This window comes from Panthera onca, chromosome D1 (assembly GCF_046562875.1).
Source record: "Panthera onca isolate mPanOnc1 chromosome D1, mPanOnc1 haplotype 2, whole genome shotgun sequence".
Classification (NCBI taxonomy): Eukaryota; Metazoa; Chordata; class Mammalia; order Carnivora; family Felidae; genus Panthera; species Panthera onca.
The window spans coordinates 16,290,664-16,306,329 of record NC_138348.1 but is presented as its reverse complement, the minus strand read 5'-3'; the positions used below and the strand labels follow the sequence as shown (position 1 = coordinate 16,306,329).

Here is a 15,666-nt window from a genome sequence, read left to right as displayed (position 1 = left end):
CATTTAACCTTTTTTTTTTTTTTTTTTTTTTTTGGTAGTACCTGCAGGGCTCTATCTTAGGGAGTAGGAGTATAGCAATGAACAAAAGAGACAAAAATCCCAACCCTTGTGGAATTAACAATATATTATATTATTAGTTAGGACAGATACTTTTTTCTTTTTCACAATCTCTATCACTGCCTTTTGTATTTTACACACACACACACTCACACTCACACAGGGTTTTTAAAACAGCTGACTTAGAGGACACGGCCCTCAATTGACTGCATTGAATTTTTATAAACCAGAAGAACTTCAATTTAAGGAGACTTTTTTTCTAATAATAAAAATTACCATTAATTTTTATAACTCAGCTCAATCCTATGAACTAATAATAAAAATACTAAAACTTACCACTATCTAAGTATATTATGCCATTTAAAATACATCTTATTTGGGGCGCCTGGGTGGCTAAGTCGGTTAGGCGTCCAACTTCGGCTCAGGTCGTGATCGCATAGTTGGTGAGTTCAAGCCCCGTGTTAGGCTCTGTGCTGACAGCTCAGAGCCTGGAGCCTGCTTTGGATTCTGTGTCTCCCTGTCTCTCTGCCTCTCCCCTGCTCGTGCTCTGTCTTTGTCTCTGTCTCTCATAAATAAACATTTAAAAAAAATTAAAATGCATCTCATTTGGGGGGTGAAATGGGTGAAGGGGGTCAAAAGGTATAAACTTCTAGTTATATAATAAGTAAGTCATGGGGATGTAATGTACAGGATGGTGACTATGGTTAATAATACAATATTGTATTACCAGAAAGTTGCTGAGAGTAGATCTTAAATGTTCTCATCACAAGAAAAAATTGTTGTAACCACTATATATTGACAGATGTTAACTAGGTTTACTGTGGTGATTATTCCGCAATATACACAAATCATTATGTTGTACATCTGAAACTAACATAAAGTTATACATCAATTATACCTCAATCTTTAAAAATGAGTCATTTAATCTTCATACAGCTATAAGGTACGCGTGGTTTTTTTTTTTAAAGATCGTACTTATTTACTTTTTAAAGTAATCTCTACACCCAACATGGGGCTCGAACCTACAACCCCAAGATCAAGGTTGCATGCTCAACCGACTGAGCCAGCCAGGTGTCCAGGCATGGTTCTTTTTTTTAAATTTTTTCACTGTTTGTTCATTTCTTTTTTAAAAAATTTTTTGATGTTTTTATTGATTTTTGAGAGAGAGAAAGCACAAGCTTGAGAGGGGCAGAGAGAGAGGGAGACAGGAACCAAAGCAGGCTCCACGCTGACAGCAGGGAGCCCAATGCGGGACTCAAACTCACTAGTGCTGAGGTCATGACCTGAGCTGAAGTCAGACGCTTAGCTGACTGAGCCGCCAAGGTGCCCCAAATGTTTATTCATTTCTTTCTTTTTTTTTTTTAATATTTATTTTTGAGAGAGAGAGAGACTGAGAGAGAGAGAGACAAAGCATGAGTCGGGAAGGGGCAGAGAGAGAGGGAGACACAGAATCTAAAGCAGGCTCCAGGCTCCCAGCTGTCAGCACAGAGCCCATTGCGGGACTCAAACTCATGAACTGTGAAATCATGACCTGGGCTGATGTCGGATGCTTAACCGACTGAGCCACCCAGGCAAACCCCACCATGCCGCCCCCCCTCCCCGCCCCCACCAGGTATGTTTTTTACTCACCAATTATAAGTGAGTAAATGGAGGCAGATATAGACTGACCCAAGACCACACAGCCAACTACTACAGAACCAGGACTCAAATCCAGGTGTGTCTGGGTACAGAGCCCAGGCTGTTAACACCACACTGTGAAGAGGCTCCCCAGCAAAGTTTGGCCCAGGTGGCCTGGGAACTGTCTCTAGGGGGTGCAAGAGGGATTTGGGAGCTTGAGACACAACTCACTCACCCCTCCATGGGGTGCAAGGCAATAGCCCGGGGCTTCTCAAGGTTTTGCCACAGCAGCACCTTCCGATGGGCTCCGTCCAGGTTCGCCACCTCAATCCTTGATGTTCCTGAGTCGGTCCAGTAGAGTTTGTCATGGACCCAATCCACAGCCAGGCCCCCTGACGGAAAGAGGCAGTAGGAAGGGTCAGGGATTCAGCCAGGGCTCCTCTGTGCCACAATAACAAGTGCAAAATCTTGCACAGGGTTTTGGTTAGGTGGTGTTCTAACCACGTGACATATACTAACTTACATAATCATCACAACAACTCTATGAGCTAGATACTGAAATCCCCATGGAGATGAAGAAATCAAGGTACAGAGAAGTCAAGTAGCTGTCCAAGGTCAGGCATTTCCTCCTCTCAGCCAACCATATTCCACATCCTGAATCCTGGCTCCCTGACCCACACCCACCACACTGGCTCCAGAATTTGCAGACTGTGGCTTAAGGTTTTGCAGAGGCACTTGAGACGTGCCATAAGCATTTGAGTCAAGTGTGCATGGTACCGAATTCTAATCCACTTCACTGGCTTGTAGAATGGCCTGAGATTACTGAGTGAGTTCTTGTTTCTTTCTTTCTTTCTTTCTTTTTTTATCTGTAAACATTTGGATGTATCTACGTGGGTCAAGCAGAATATTCTTAATAGTAAGCAATCAAAACAAAATTCTGAATTAAAACAAATGCTAAGACTGAGAGCAAATTGTAACTGTTATCCATAAATCTCTGATTTCAAATTATTACATTCATCAAAACATCTCAATAATGAGCAAATGTTATAAACGTGAACCCATAAAATTAATGTACACTAACAAATGTTTTCAATGTTTTCTTTTTTTTTTTTTTTAAGTTTATTTATTTCTTTTGAGAAAGAGAGAGAGAGAATGGGAGAAAGAGAATCCCAATGAGGCTCCGAGCTGTCAGCCCATAGCCCAACGCAGGCCTCGAACCCACAAACTGTGAGATCATGACCTGAGCCGAAATCAAGAGTCAGACACTTAACCAACCGAGCCACCCAGGCGCCTCCTAAAAATTGTTTTCTCTACTAGAATTCCATCCAAGAGTTCACTGGAAGAAAGAGACGTTCTGCTGCCCAAGGTTTACAAGCCATCATCCTGTTCCTTCCACGGTTACTTTGCACATGGTGTGGCCCTGCCCTTCCCCACAGGGCCTCATTCCCTACCTGGGCTCTCGAGCCCTGTAGACACAACCTCCTCCACGTTGCTGCCGTTGAGGTTGGCACGGAGGATCCGGTCCAGGGTGACGTCTGACCAGAAGACAAGCTCGCGTCGGTGGTGGAAGTCAAGGGCAATGGCATTCTCCAGGTTGTTGAGCAGCAATGTGTACTCGGAGCGGTGCGGCAGCACCTGCCGGATGTCGATGCGATTGGCGAACAGCAGCACAGGCTCCGGCCCTGGGACGTGGCATAGAAATGGGGCCACCACTGGGCTCCAGAGCTGCTCCTGACACCCCTCGTCATGCATCCCCAGCTCCTCAGCTGATGAGTGGGGCCCCCTGCCCATGTCCAGAACTGTTGGCATCTGTACTAGAAGAGTAGGAGCCTCCAGAGCATACTCCCCTACCCGCCCCTCCCCAGCAGTTTTTCTTGGGGCTCAGAATGCAATTCACAGCTCTGTTTTACTCGGATGAAAAATCTCTCTACCTCTCAGCAAATGCCCAAGTACTGGAACACCGGGATGTCTCTATGCTTGGCCCTCTGCCCACCTAGCCGAACGCCAACACCCCTTACCCAGAGCCTTGCAGCTGCGCCGGTCGGGCCGGAGCTCGTAGCCTGCTTCACACCAGCACTGGAAGGCCCCTTCGCTGTTGGTGCAGCCCTGGCTGCAATACCCCTCCTCCGCACATTCATTCACATCTGGGAGGACCGAGCAGGGTCAGGAGATCTCCGTTCTGCCATCCTCCCCCCACCCCCCGACAACCCCCCAGGCTGACTAGTTGCTTCCCGGCCCACATACCCATCTACTTTCCAGGCCTAGTGGGAAGGCTATATAACAAGTGGTTAAGGGCTTTAAGGGCATGGAGACCCGGGCTAGAATCCCAACTCTGCTATCACCGGCTCTGTGGCCATCAGTAAGTTACTTAACCTCTCTGAGCTTCAGTCTCCCCATCTGTGAAACAGAAGGGACAGTCCCCACCTCCTAGGGTGATGATGAAGCGAGGTTACGTCCGTCAGATGTTTGACCCAGAGGAAACATAGCTGCCTGTCCGCTGCCCCTGCCCAGGATCTTGCCCCTGATCCAAACCAGGTCCCAGCTCACCCTGGCACATGTGCCCATCCTCGGTAAGCCGGTAGCCTGTGTGGCAGGTACACTGCACTGCCCCCCGCACCATCTGGCACTTCTGGGCGCAGCCACCGTTGTTAACATTGCAGTTCTCCTCACCCGTCCGGGGCCCTGTGCCAGCCAAGCCAGAGATGGGAGTTGAGCCCAGAATCCTCCCCCAGACAGCCAACTTGGCATTCCACCTGGACCACGAAGAACAGCTCCCGAGGCTGCAAGAATCCCTAGGGAGGATTCTCTTTGAACCACATGGGTGGGGTTCAGCCACACACCAGGGGCCAGGCCCGCCCACCGGGGACACTCACGGCAGTTCTGCTGTGGGCCTTCGTCACTGTTGTCACCACAGTCGTTGACCCCATTGCACAGCTTCCTCTGCCCGATGCAGCGCCCGTTCCAGCACAGGAACTGGTCTGAGGCACACTGGGGGCTTCCTAGAGAGGGAGTGAGAGGCAGGTCACAGCAGGGCAGGGCTTGGGTCAACAAAAGGATGGGAGCCTGTCATTTTCCAGGGCGAGCTGGAGACAGAGGAGACTCAAGGTGGGAGGGTCGGGGTCCAAGGCAGGAAACAGCTCAGACAGGGCTGGCTGAATGTCTACATTCGTTCTCTCCCCCCAGGACGCCACGGTGGGATGTTGAGGACGTGGGACAGATTGAGAGAGTGTGCCTGTGTGTCCAGCACCCAGTGTGGCTAGGGTGGTGGGGGATGCCAGCCACGGAGAATGGTCCCTGCTCACCAGGGCCAGAGCAACAGGCCATGTATGAGCTAGAACGTGAGAGGCTGCTGCTACTGTGGTCCAGGCCATAAGGCTGCAGCAGGTACACCTGGATTTGACACCGGTAACGAGAAGGGCGGGCAAAATCAGGCCACAGGCAAGATCAGACTAAAGCATCACTGTAGCCCGATGGCAGCAGCAACATCCTCTTTCCACCCCTGTTCTCCAATCCCATCATGGGTTAAAGGGCCTGGGGGTACCCCTGGGGCGCTCCACCTGTGTTCTCACAGTCCTCTTCATCACTGTTGTCTGCACAGTCATCCTCCCCATCACAGCGCCAGGACAGGCGGACGCAGCGACCTGACCGACAGCGGAACTGTTCCGCGGTACACATGGAGGTGGCTGGGCAGAGCAAAGGCCTCATGAAAGGCTGACCCCATTTTGGCCCGAAGCTCCACCCGGCCACCCCAAAATGCATTTTGTGGCAGCATTCACACCAGTCTTCTTGTCACGGTTGTTCTGAATGGCATCTCTGTGCAAGTCAGAAAAAGGCAACCTTTCCTCAAGATGCCTCACCACCATCTGCTAGAAAACTGCCACGATGAACATATAAATCTATATAATCATAGAATAGGTAAGTCTCCCGCGTGACTGGCATCGCTTTGGACATAGCGCCTCTGTGCCGTGCCCAACCCGCACCACTGTACAGGACAATCCTGTCCAATCTGTCTTTATCAACGGTGGCCATTTTGGCTCCACAAGCCGTTTCCCTACTTCCAGACCAGACCTTGGACACTGGCCCCACTCACTGCAGTTGCGCTCATCAGACTGGTCGTCACAGTCCGCGTCGCCATCACAGCGCCAGCCCGCGTTGATGCACAGGCCACTGTCACACATGAACTCCCCAGAGCGGCAGGGCTGGTGGGAGGCTGGGGAAACAGGACAGACTTCTGTCTCTAGCCTGTCCATGAACACAGTGTCCATAGCAGAGCAGAAAGCCGGGCCCCAGCACCCGGCTCCTCCCTCTCTGCCTTACAGGGACCAGGGAATCCAGAAGCTCCTCCCTTGAGCTCCGGCCCCAGCTGACACCTGTGCCTTACCACCCCAGGAGTTCCTTGGGGCCTGGCCTCCCCCTCCCTCCCAGCTCCACCCTGCTGGGCTGGCCGGAGCACTCACAGCAGTCGGCCTCGTCAGACCAGTCCCCGCAGTCATCATCACCATCACAGTGGTAGATATCGAGGATGCAGCGGCCGTAAGCACACTGGAACTCCTCCAGGTTGCAGGGAGGCGCTGGCACTGCTGAGGCTGGAAGGCAGGCGTGGGGGACAGGGAGGGGCGCACGCTCAGGCCCAGAGAGAGCTCAGAGGCCCGGACTCCTCCAAGAAGGCGGAAGACGTTCAGGCAAGGGAAGCCGGTTTCACGTGGGACAGCCCTGTGAGACTTCCTTATGCTGCTGGAGCCATGGGGACCCTCCCTCTGCACCTGAGGAATCTGCTCCCACCCTAGCTCAGCCTCGGAGGAACAGTTTCGTAAGAGCCTGCCCTCCTGGCCCACTGCACGTGCACCCCTCTGCCCACGGGATGCTGCCTCCTGCCCCGGCCCGAGTTCTGGGGCCACTCACGACAGCTCTCCTCGTCAGAGCCATCTTTGCAGTCCGTGTCACCATCGCAGTACCAGTGCTCAGCGATGCAGCTTCCGTCACTGCAGCGGAATTCCTTGTCAGAGCACTTGCGCATGTCTGGGGGACGCAATGGGACAGCGATCCTGCGGGAGCCCGACAGGACAGGCCGCCCTCCTAAGATCCTCCCCGACTCCCACCCACACTGCCCCTGTGGGTCTGACCCCATCCCTGGAAGACACCACGGATTTGGTGCAGACCGTCTGGGGAAAGCCGCAGCCCTGGAGACATGGGGCCTTGGGTTCCTGTTCCCCTCGTGGTGGTTCGGAGTGTGTGGGGGGAGGGTCTGGACTGTTCTGCCCCTCCCGTCTTCCTCCAGCTGCTCCAGACGTCTGGGCAGTTCAAGGTGTAGCAGTGCTAAAGCCACTGCTGCCCTTCAACCCCCCCTCCTCCCGCCCCGCCATGGCCAGACCACCAGCAGGCATCCTGCCCACCTCCCTGGAGCTCCACTCACCACACTGCTCATCACTGTTGTCCCCACAGTCGTTGTCACCATCACAGTGCCACAGGCTCCGGATGCAGTAGCCATTCTGGCAGGGGAACTCGTCCTCCTCACACTCCCGGGGGGCTGTGGGGTACAGAGCAGTCAGGCTGCTGCAGACAGCGGGGGCCAGGGACCCAAAAGAAAGCCCCATGGACCAGAGCAGTCACTTCTACACTACCCAGAGGGATCTGAAGCAGGTGGCAGTTTCTCAGGCTCATCTAACCAAGAGGGAAGGTGAAAGGAGGGGCAAAGAACAAAGACCCAGGAAGCGATGTGGGTCTGGGGCATCATTTTCTGATTGAAAATCCCTTCCCAACAGAGCCTGATGGAGCCCGCCTGGTGCCCATCACCAGCACTCACGACAGTCCTGCTCATCTGAGTCGTCTTCACAGTCGTTGTCCCCATCACACACCCAGGAGCGCCGGATGCACTTGCCATTGTCACAGTGAAAGTCAAGAGGGGAACAGGTGGGTAGCACTGAGTCCCAGGAAGAGAAGGGAACAGGGAATCTGTCTGAGGCAGGCTCCACTGGGCCGGAAAGCCTTTCCCAACACCCCTTATCCCACATTTCCCTGTGTGAGCCACAGTCCTTCCTCACAGACTCCCATGCCTGATGGAGGAGCTAGGCAGAAACCACAGCTAAGAAGCCAGCGTATTAGCAGGGAACAGCGGCGAGGGATTCACAGGGCAGGGCAGCCCAAGGAACTCAAAACCACTAAGAGAAACATGAGCAAGAAAAAAGAAGTGTATTTTTTTTTCCTCTTGTTAAATGATGATTAACACAGCTGGGCTCAATTTCCAGTTCTAGAACTCATTACTTACCACGCCGAGCAAGTCAGTTACCCTCTCTGAGCCACAGGTTGTCTGACTGTACGATGGGGGTAATTATACTTGGCTCACAGAGGTCTTTTGAGATAATGCACATGACAGTGCTACATGAAAGGTGAGCCATGTATCATCACAATTAGCTGAACTGGTTAGGGTTAAGGTCCAGGTTGTAGCTTCAATCTTATTAGACTAATTAGCCACCTTCAGACACAGGTGCTACAGCTAGCATCCCTAAACCCAGACAGCTGGCTCAGCAGTGATATTTCTATAGATCTGAGGCAGGAGGCCCTAGCCTGTTGTGCCTATATTACTTACTACACTAGGGGAAAGGAAGGTTTAAAGAGAATATAATATTTCCTAAAACCTGTATTATTAAAAAAAGATATGATTATACAGAACACTAACATAAGAAACACAGAAATAATCTGCATCCACGTATAGTATGCACATTAAAAAATGCACAAAAATACACAAACATATATTCACGTAAATACAGAGATCCATTTAAAGAGACTGCCTATAGTTTCAAGGGTGTTTTATTCCATACTTGTCACAAAGTTTGTTTTATTGGACATATATGCATGGAAATACAAGAGGACTGGAGCCCTATATATTGCGAAGAAACCACTCATCTGTCAATATCCGTCACTCTCACAAGAGTCCAATGCTCTGCATCTGATACAGCAAGTGTACAGAACATTCATCAGGCCCTCATCCCCAGGTCCCTCCCCTCTTCTACTACTTCCCACCACTCCCTGGCTGGGAAGGGAGGTGCTTACTACATCCGTCCTCATCGCTGTGGTCCCCACAGTCGTTGTCTCCATCACACTGCCACTGGGCGGGGATGCAGGTACACTCGCCGAGGGCACTCACCGCACATGTGAAGTGGCTCCGACCACAAGCACACTCGGGGCTGCTGGCTAGCCCTGTGCAGAGGGGAGAGGAACCAATGAGGGCTCAGCTCCTGCCTAACCACAGCCCATTCTAGAGAGTAGAGAGCCCCATCTCGGGGCACTGTTACCAAGAGAGCCACGGGATACCACAGGGAGATGCAGACCATGCAATCATGCCTTTCCCCTCCTCCAAGACACTAATGGTCAAGAAGACAACCTGTGACTCTAGGTTCATAACACGTCCAGTACCTTCTCTATGACAGGGCTTTTTGCCCAGTACCCCCAAGAGACAAGAGACGAATGATGCCACTCAGGGAGTTGGTGCCTTTGGGGAAAAGGAGCAGGGGACAGAAAGGGTGATGCTGTGAGACCTTGAGACCCTTCCCTCCAAAGCTAGGTTGAGATATGGACGCTTTTGCATCTGGCCAGGACCAGGCCCTTGGCTGTTAGCCAGGCAGGGCAAGAAATAGTGGAATTAAAATGCTGGAGCCCCTTTTGGAGTAGGGAACCCACACAGGGGAACAGGAAGCAACACAGGCTGTTGTGAGTCTCCAGGTCAGAACTCACCTTTAAGGAGGGTGACCAGAAGAAGTGGGGTTCCAGGGGGAGGGGAGCAGTCAGAGCCTTCCCATCTGTGGGACAGGCTACAGCCTAGAGGAAGGATGGCAGAAGCAGCCCCTCCCCCATCCTCAGCAGCACGCAGCTGGCCTTCCCTATTGAGCATCGAGCTATCTGCCTGGCCAAGTCCCATGACCGGCTGCTGTGCCCCCTCCCCAGCGTGCCCAGCAGGATGCCCTGGGATGGCGTGTGAATGGCTCAGTGCCCCTGCTCCAGCCTCAGCTGGAACAAAGGGTTCTGCCAGGGTCACTCTTCCCCCCTCCCCACATTCATCTAACCCGCTGGGCTGCTGCAGCTGGGAAAGAAGGGGGCCACTGCTCATTGCTCATCTCTCCCCCTTGCTTTCTTCTCTCCTTCCTCCCCTTAGCTGGGCCCTGCCCTCAGGCTGTGCGGGAACAGGGAAGGATTTAGGGCCCAGAATGAAAGGGTGTACTGTCATCCACCCCCCCACTCCCCAAAGCAAGGAGAGAGCCCTGGAGCCCTCCCTCTCCACTTCAATCTCCAAGGGTAAATGTGAGTATAACGCATGGGTTCCTAACCTGCAGATGGATGGATGGATGGATGGATGGTTGGGTGGGTAGATGGCTGGCATTTGGGACCAGTGAGCTGTTGAAACTATAGGCAAAATGTACATTTCTGGAGTAACGGACCACAGATTTCACCAGATTCTCAAATGAGACCCCTCTGTCCCCCACCGCAAGCTAAGGGAATTGGCTGCCCTAGAAAAGATGCCAGATTTCCTGTGGAAAACGAAGGAATCTGTCTGAGGGGTGCAGCATCTCTTCACAGGAAGGCTTTACTCCAAGCCCAGGGTTCCTGTCTGCCCAGGTCTCCCTGCAAGTGCAGAACAGAGGATCCTTCTCCAGGGAAGCACTGACGACCCGGCTACCCCAGTCCCAGCCCCAGCCTCTTGGGCCTATCCTGAAAGCACCGATAAAGGAAGGGGCTTTTTTCACTCAGACCCTGAGCAACTTTTGGAGTGTGACCAGCTCATCACAGCTATAGGCACCACTCTCAGGAACTCTGGCTGGATGAAACCGCAAAGACTAGGTATTCCAAAGGACTCCATTCAGTGGGCGTCCCAACATGTAGATCCCCTGTGCAGGGAGGGGTGGTGAAGAGGAAGGGTAAGACTGACTCAGTGGTTCTCAACCAGGGACAGTCTTTCCTCCGGGGGCGGGGGTGGTGGTGGTGGTGGTATTTGGCAATGTGTGGAGACATTTTTGGTTGTTGTGACTGGTGGTGCTTCCGGCATCTAGTTGGTAGAAGCCAGGGATGCTGCTAGACAGCCTACCATGTACAGGGCAGGCTCCCGCAACAAAGATATTCTCCAGCCCCGAATGTCAACGGAAGTTAAGGACACGGCAGGGAGCAGAGCCGCCCCACGTGGAGTTCGGGGCAAGGGGGTGAGGACAACAGAGAGGATGAAGGGGCCTGGGGGGAGGGGGAGAGGAGAAAGCCCTGGACCTGGAGCAGACAGACTGGGTTCCACCCACCGGCCGCGTGACCCTGTACAGGTCACTTAGCTCCCCGAGCCTCCATTTCCTCATTTGTGAAAGGCCACAAGGACTGGGCCAGACGATAAGCGTGGACGAAGCTACCCTCGTGCCCTGGCACACCAAAGATGCTCAATAAATGCAGGCTGGGGGTGTAGGGTGTGGGAGATGCAGGGACTAGTTTTTTTCCAAAAGGCCTTGATTTTAAAAACCTGAGCACCGGGATTAGGAGATCAAGAATAGCAGTTTCCAGGGCCACCTGGGTGGCTCAGTCGGTTAAGGAGCCGACGTCCGTCAGGTCATGATCTCGCAGCTTGTGGGTTCAAGCCCTGTGTCGGGTTCTGTGCCAACAGCTCAGAGCCTGGAGCCTGCTTCAGATTCTGTGTCTCCCTCTTCTCTCTCTCTCTCTCTCTCTGCCCTCCCCCTGCTCACACTCTGTCTCTCTCTCTGTCTCTCAAGAATAAATAAACATTAAAAAAAAAAAAAGAATAAATAAACATTAAAAAAAATTTTTTTTAAAAAGAATAGCACTATCCTGGTGTTGTGTGCAGGTCAAAAAGAATACTGAAGGTAGAGTAGCCTTCAGACCCGGGTCGATTTTTTCTAGGGCCCCACCCCCGCTTTTGGCGGAGTGATAAAAGAAGTCCTGCTTTCTCCCAGCAGACTTCAGGAACAAAGCATTCCATCGGGTGGGCATCAAGTCAGTTGCAAGCAGCTGAAGAGCCAGGACTTCCTCCATGTCAGAGCAACATCTGAACGTCAGCACGTGAAGGTCAGGCAAACCCTTGGCTTGGGCTTTTGTCCGGTAAACAGACACATCACACTCCAGAAAGCCAGCTCTTCTAGAGAACCACTGCCCCTCGGGATCCCCGGAGGTGGAATTCTGCCTTTTCAGTCAAGTCCTGGCTGTGAGCAGAAAGGACAGCTTTTAACCTTTTTTCTAAAAAAAAGAATGATGAATGAAGAAAGGAAACAAATGGGGGGGGGGGGGGCGATGGCATAGGCAGGCTTCACTTTGGAAAGTGTTAAATTAGAGTACTCAGCTATGCTTCTGGCCTTGAAAGCTGTTTACAGCCACACTCCCTCAGCCTTCAGCCTTTACTCAACAGTGAAAAGATCTTTCCCCAAATGTTCCCTCCCCTTGATAGGCGAGTCGTCCAGCTTTTGGGATACATGTGAATGTGCTCAAAGGGTCTTCCTGGGAGGTTAACCAAAATCCCATTATGACACCTCACCTCCCTTGCCTCAGTCACCTTACCAATTAATTACTCATTGTTTTCTTGTGAAGGAAAGAAGGGAAGCATCCATTTGGTGTACCAGGTACAGTGTATCATTGTAGTAAAGAGCACAGATTCTGGAGTCAGAGAGACTAGAGTTCAAATCCTGTTTTCTACCGCCAACTCTACAACTTTGAGTAAGTTGCTTAAGGTCTCTGAGCCTTAGTTTCCTCATCCATAAAACGGGAATCCATGTAAACTGCTTATTAGCACAGGACTTGTACATGACAAAAGCTTCGTAATAGTTCAAGCATCATTTACTGAGTATGTATTTACGAGGTGCTCTTCAAATACTTTTCCAACTGCTTTTCATATGCTACATCATTGAATGCTCTCAACGACCCTGGGAGGTGACACAGAGAAGTCTGCCATTGGGTCACACCGGTACTATGGGTTGATGCCAGCATTCACACCCAGGCAGATTGATCCCAGGGCCTCTGCTCTTCATCACTTCATTACCCTGCCTCCCAATAAGTGGTATCGCTATTATGAGAATTTCCAAAACCCTGAGGTCCAAAAGGGGAATTTATAACACTGGGGCGTCTGGATCCCTCTCCTTTACACAATCTCGATTAGCAAATACACAGTGAGTTTATGGATCTCAAAGCAGTAACGTTTCCTTCTGGTTACTGCTCCGGCTAAAGACCAATGTCTCTTGCCCTAAGGTGAAGTGGTGAAACAGGGACAGTCTGGAGCCCTAGCCCTTTGAACCAGTGCCTCAGTGTGGTGCTGGTCCAGAAAGGAACAGAGCTTCTGACCACAAAGAATTATATTTTGCAGTTACTCTGTAGAGTTTGTAAGCTGCTTTTGCATACTCACTTGCATTCACCCTTAATCATTACAATAACCCTAAGTAGTTACTGCAGGCCCCACTTAAGAGGTGAGGTCATCTGCTTTGGTCAAGGTCATGGGGTAAGTAGGACAGCCAGGATGGCGGCCCCATTCTTACCCTTAGACCAGTATTCTTTTTTTTTTTTAATTTTTTTTTTCCAACGTTTTTTATTTATTTTTGGGACAGAGAGAGACAGAGCATGAACGGGGGAGGGGCAGAGAGAGAGAGGGAGACACAGAATCGGAAACAGGCTCCAGGCTCCGAGCCATCAGCCCAGCGCCTGACGCGGGGCTCGAACTCACGGACCGTGAGATCGTGACCTGGCTGAAGTCGGACGCTTAACCGACTGCGCCACCCAGGCGCCCCTAGACCAGTATTCTTTTAATGGGACCTCAGAATCCAGACTTTCAACAAGCTTCCCAGATGACACTGATACATGCTAAGGTTAGAGAGGCACAGCTCTCCACCATCCCATAGAACACTCAACTGAAGGGGGACTACACCTGTCACGTAGAGGCCCAAAGTGTACAGTGACTATACACAGCTACAGAGCAGCTTTTTCAAGTTGAACCAGACATGAGAAGGCTGAAGGAGTGTCCTGTGAGTGCTGGGATAGGACAGTTACCAGTGGGGGAGAGATTACAACAGAAAGGGAAGAATCATCATTCATAGCAGAGAAGGGTTCTTCTTGTAACACACCAAAGCTCTCCTCTCTCCTCCTGTCCACTGGTGGCAATGGTGAGGATATAAACCTTATTTAATGAAGATAAGTTATTTGAAATGACCCTGAACTACACATCCAGGCCAATCAAGGGACCAATCCACTGATTTCAGCTCCTTGGGCAGTGGTCAGTGTCTCTAACTGAAAGGGATGCCCATGTAGCAAGACAAAAATGGCATCACTAAAAGGAGTCACAGCAAGGGGCCACTTGGAAATCTCACCTCATCCATGAGATACCTGGAACCAGGAGAACTCTGGGTGCCTATAAAACAGCCCCCGTTTCAAAGGGCAGGGCTTACACAGAAAACATCAGAACCAACACCAAAGAAGGTAAATGGTTGGTAGAAGGAGGCCAGGAAGCGAACCCTTTCCTGATGCTGCCCCACCTGGACCCATGCGGCCCCAGATGAATTGAAAGCCCCTGGTCTGTGCTCCAGAGGCCCTTTGTGCCTCCTCTTTTGGTAGCGTTTAGCTCACTGTGGGATCATTGTTTGCTTAACGGACCAGGTGCTCTTCAGTCTCCTGGCAGTTGGAACTGTATAATATGGAGTTTTGTGTTTGTATTCACCATGCATAGTTCAATGCTTGGTATGTAGTAGTTGATCAATACAAATTTGTAGAATGAATGAATGACATGTTCAGCTAGATTCTTGTGAGAGATTGGAATCAAAGGAAAAGAGAGGCCCAGAATACCAAAAATAAAATAGTTATTTTCTACCTAATCTTTACTGAAGAAAATAGGAATCTTCTTTTTAAGGTGGCATCCTAGTCCTATCCAGGTCAAGTTCACTCCCTTCTCCAACAAGAGTTCCTTTCACTGGTTGTATTGTCAAGCAGTGATACTGACATGTTAGGATTCTACTTAGTTCTGCCCCTAAATCCCTAGAGGCCAGCCAACCTCATCTAGTTTGAAAATCTACCAAGTGAAGTCTTCTCCTAGTGGGCGCCTCACTAAGGGGTAGCGTCAGACACATGATTACTGGTCCCATCAAGTTCAGCCCTCTCTTGCCACTCCTAATGATGGAAAAGAAGTTCTTTTTTTTTTTTTTTTAAGTTTATTTATTTTTGAGACAGAGAGAGACAGAGCATGAACGGGGGAGGGTCAGAGAGAGAGGGAGACACAGAATCGGAAGCAGGCTCCAGGCTCTGAGCCATCAGCCCAGAACCCGACGCAGGGCTCGAACTCACGGACCGCGAGATTGTGACCTGAGCTGAAGTCGGACGCTTAACCGACTGAGCCACCCAGGCGCCCCGGAAAAGAAGTTCTTAATGGTCAGCCTCCAAAGTTATGAGGCAGAGAACATAGCGTTAAGAGCATGGGAACAAAAACTAAGCTAGTTCCTGGCTGTCTGACGCGGGGCATATTATTCAAATCTCTTTATACCTTTCTCACCAGGAAAATTTGGATAAGAATAGCCCCCATCTCACATGGACGTTATAAGAATTAGTTAATTCATAAAAAGCACTTAGCATAATGCCTGGCACATACTCAGCTCTCAGTAAACCATAGCTCTTGCTATTACTATGATAGAATTTGACCCACCCAGAACTGTCTCATCCAGCCACCCCATGATTAAGCCCTGCTGTTTCAGGGCTTGAGATGTCTTAAAGCCCTACTGTGGGCCAAGCTACAGGGCCAGCCCCAAAGGTTAAGCTGGAGGTGTGAATGGCCACGGGAAGAGGTGGACAAGAGTACTGTGGCAAGAGTCCTGCATTATTATTGCGCTTCTCTGGAGGAGCTTGAGGCATACGGTATCCTCTACCCTTGCCCCGTTTATCATCAACCGATTCCTAGGAGGCAAGTATAGAAAAGAGCACGCAGAACCTAAATCACAGAGCAATTCAGAAATGGATTAGCTTCCTCTACTGTAACATGGGGGTAGT

General features: G+C 50.8%; 1 protein-coding gene across 1 annotated transcript in view; it reads right to left on the bottom strand.

Moving 5' to 3' along the window:
• Window positions 1–15,666, bottom strand: part of LRP4 (LDL receptor related protein 4) — a 51,573-nt gene that overhangs the window by 29,088 nt on the left and 6,819 nt on the right. Inside the window, exons 2-13 of the mRNA XM_060606541.3 lie at window positions 8,725–8,871; window positions 7,478–7,594; window positions 7,088–7,201; window positions 6,577–6,693; window positions 6,132–6,260; window positions 5,765–5,884; window positions 5,232–5,357; window positions 4,548–4,673; window positions 4,222–4,356; window positions 3,693–3,818; window positions 3,126–3,356; window positions 1,910–2,066 (exon numbers count right to left, since the gene is read on the bottom strand). Of these exons, the coding sequence (XP_060462524.1) occupies window positions 1,910–2,066; window positions 3,126–3,356; window positions 3,693–3,818; window positions 4,222–4,356; window positions 4,548–4,673; window positions 5,232–5,357; window positions 5,765–5,884; window positions 6,132–6,260; window positions 6,577–6,693; window positions 7,088–7,201; window positions 7,478–7,594; window positions 8,725–8,871 (1,645 nt within the window). The remainder of the gene's footprint in view (window positions 1–1,909; window positions 2,067–3,125; window positions 3,357–3,692; window positions 3,819–4,221; window positions 4,357–4,547; window positions 4,674–5,231; window positions 5,358–5,764; window positions 5,885–6,131; window positions 6,261–6,576; window positions 6,694–7,087; window positions 7,202–7,477; window positions 7,595–8,724; window positions 8,872–15,666) is intronic.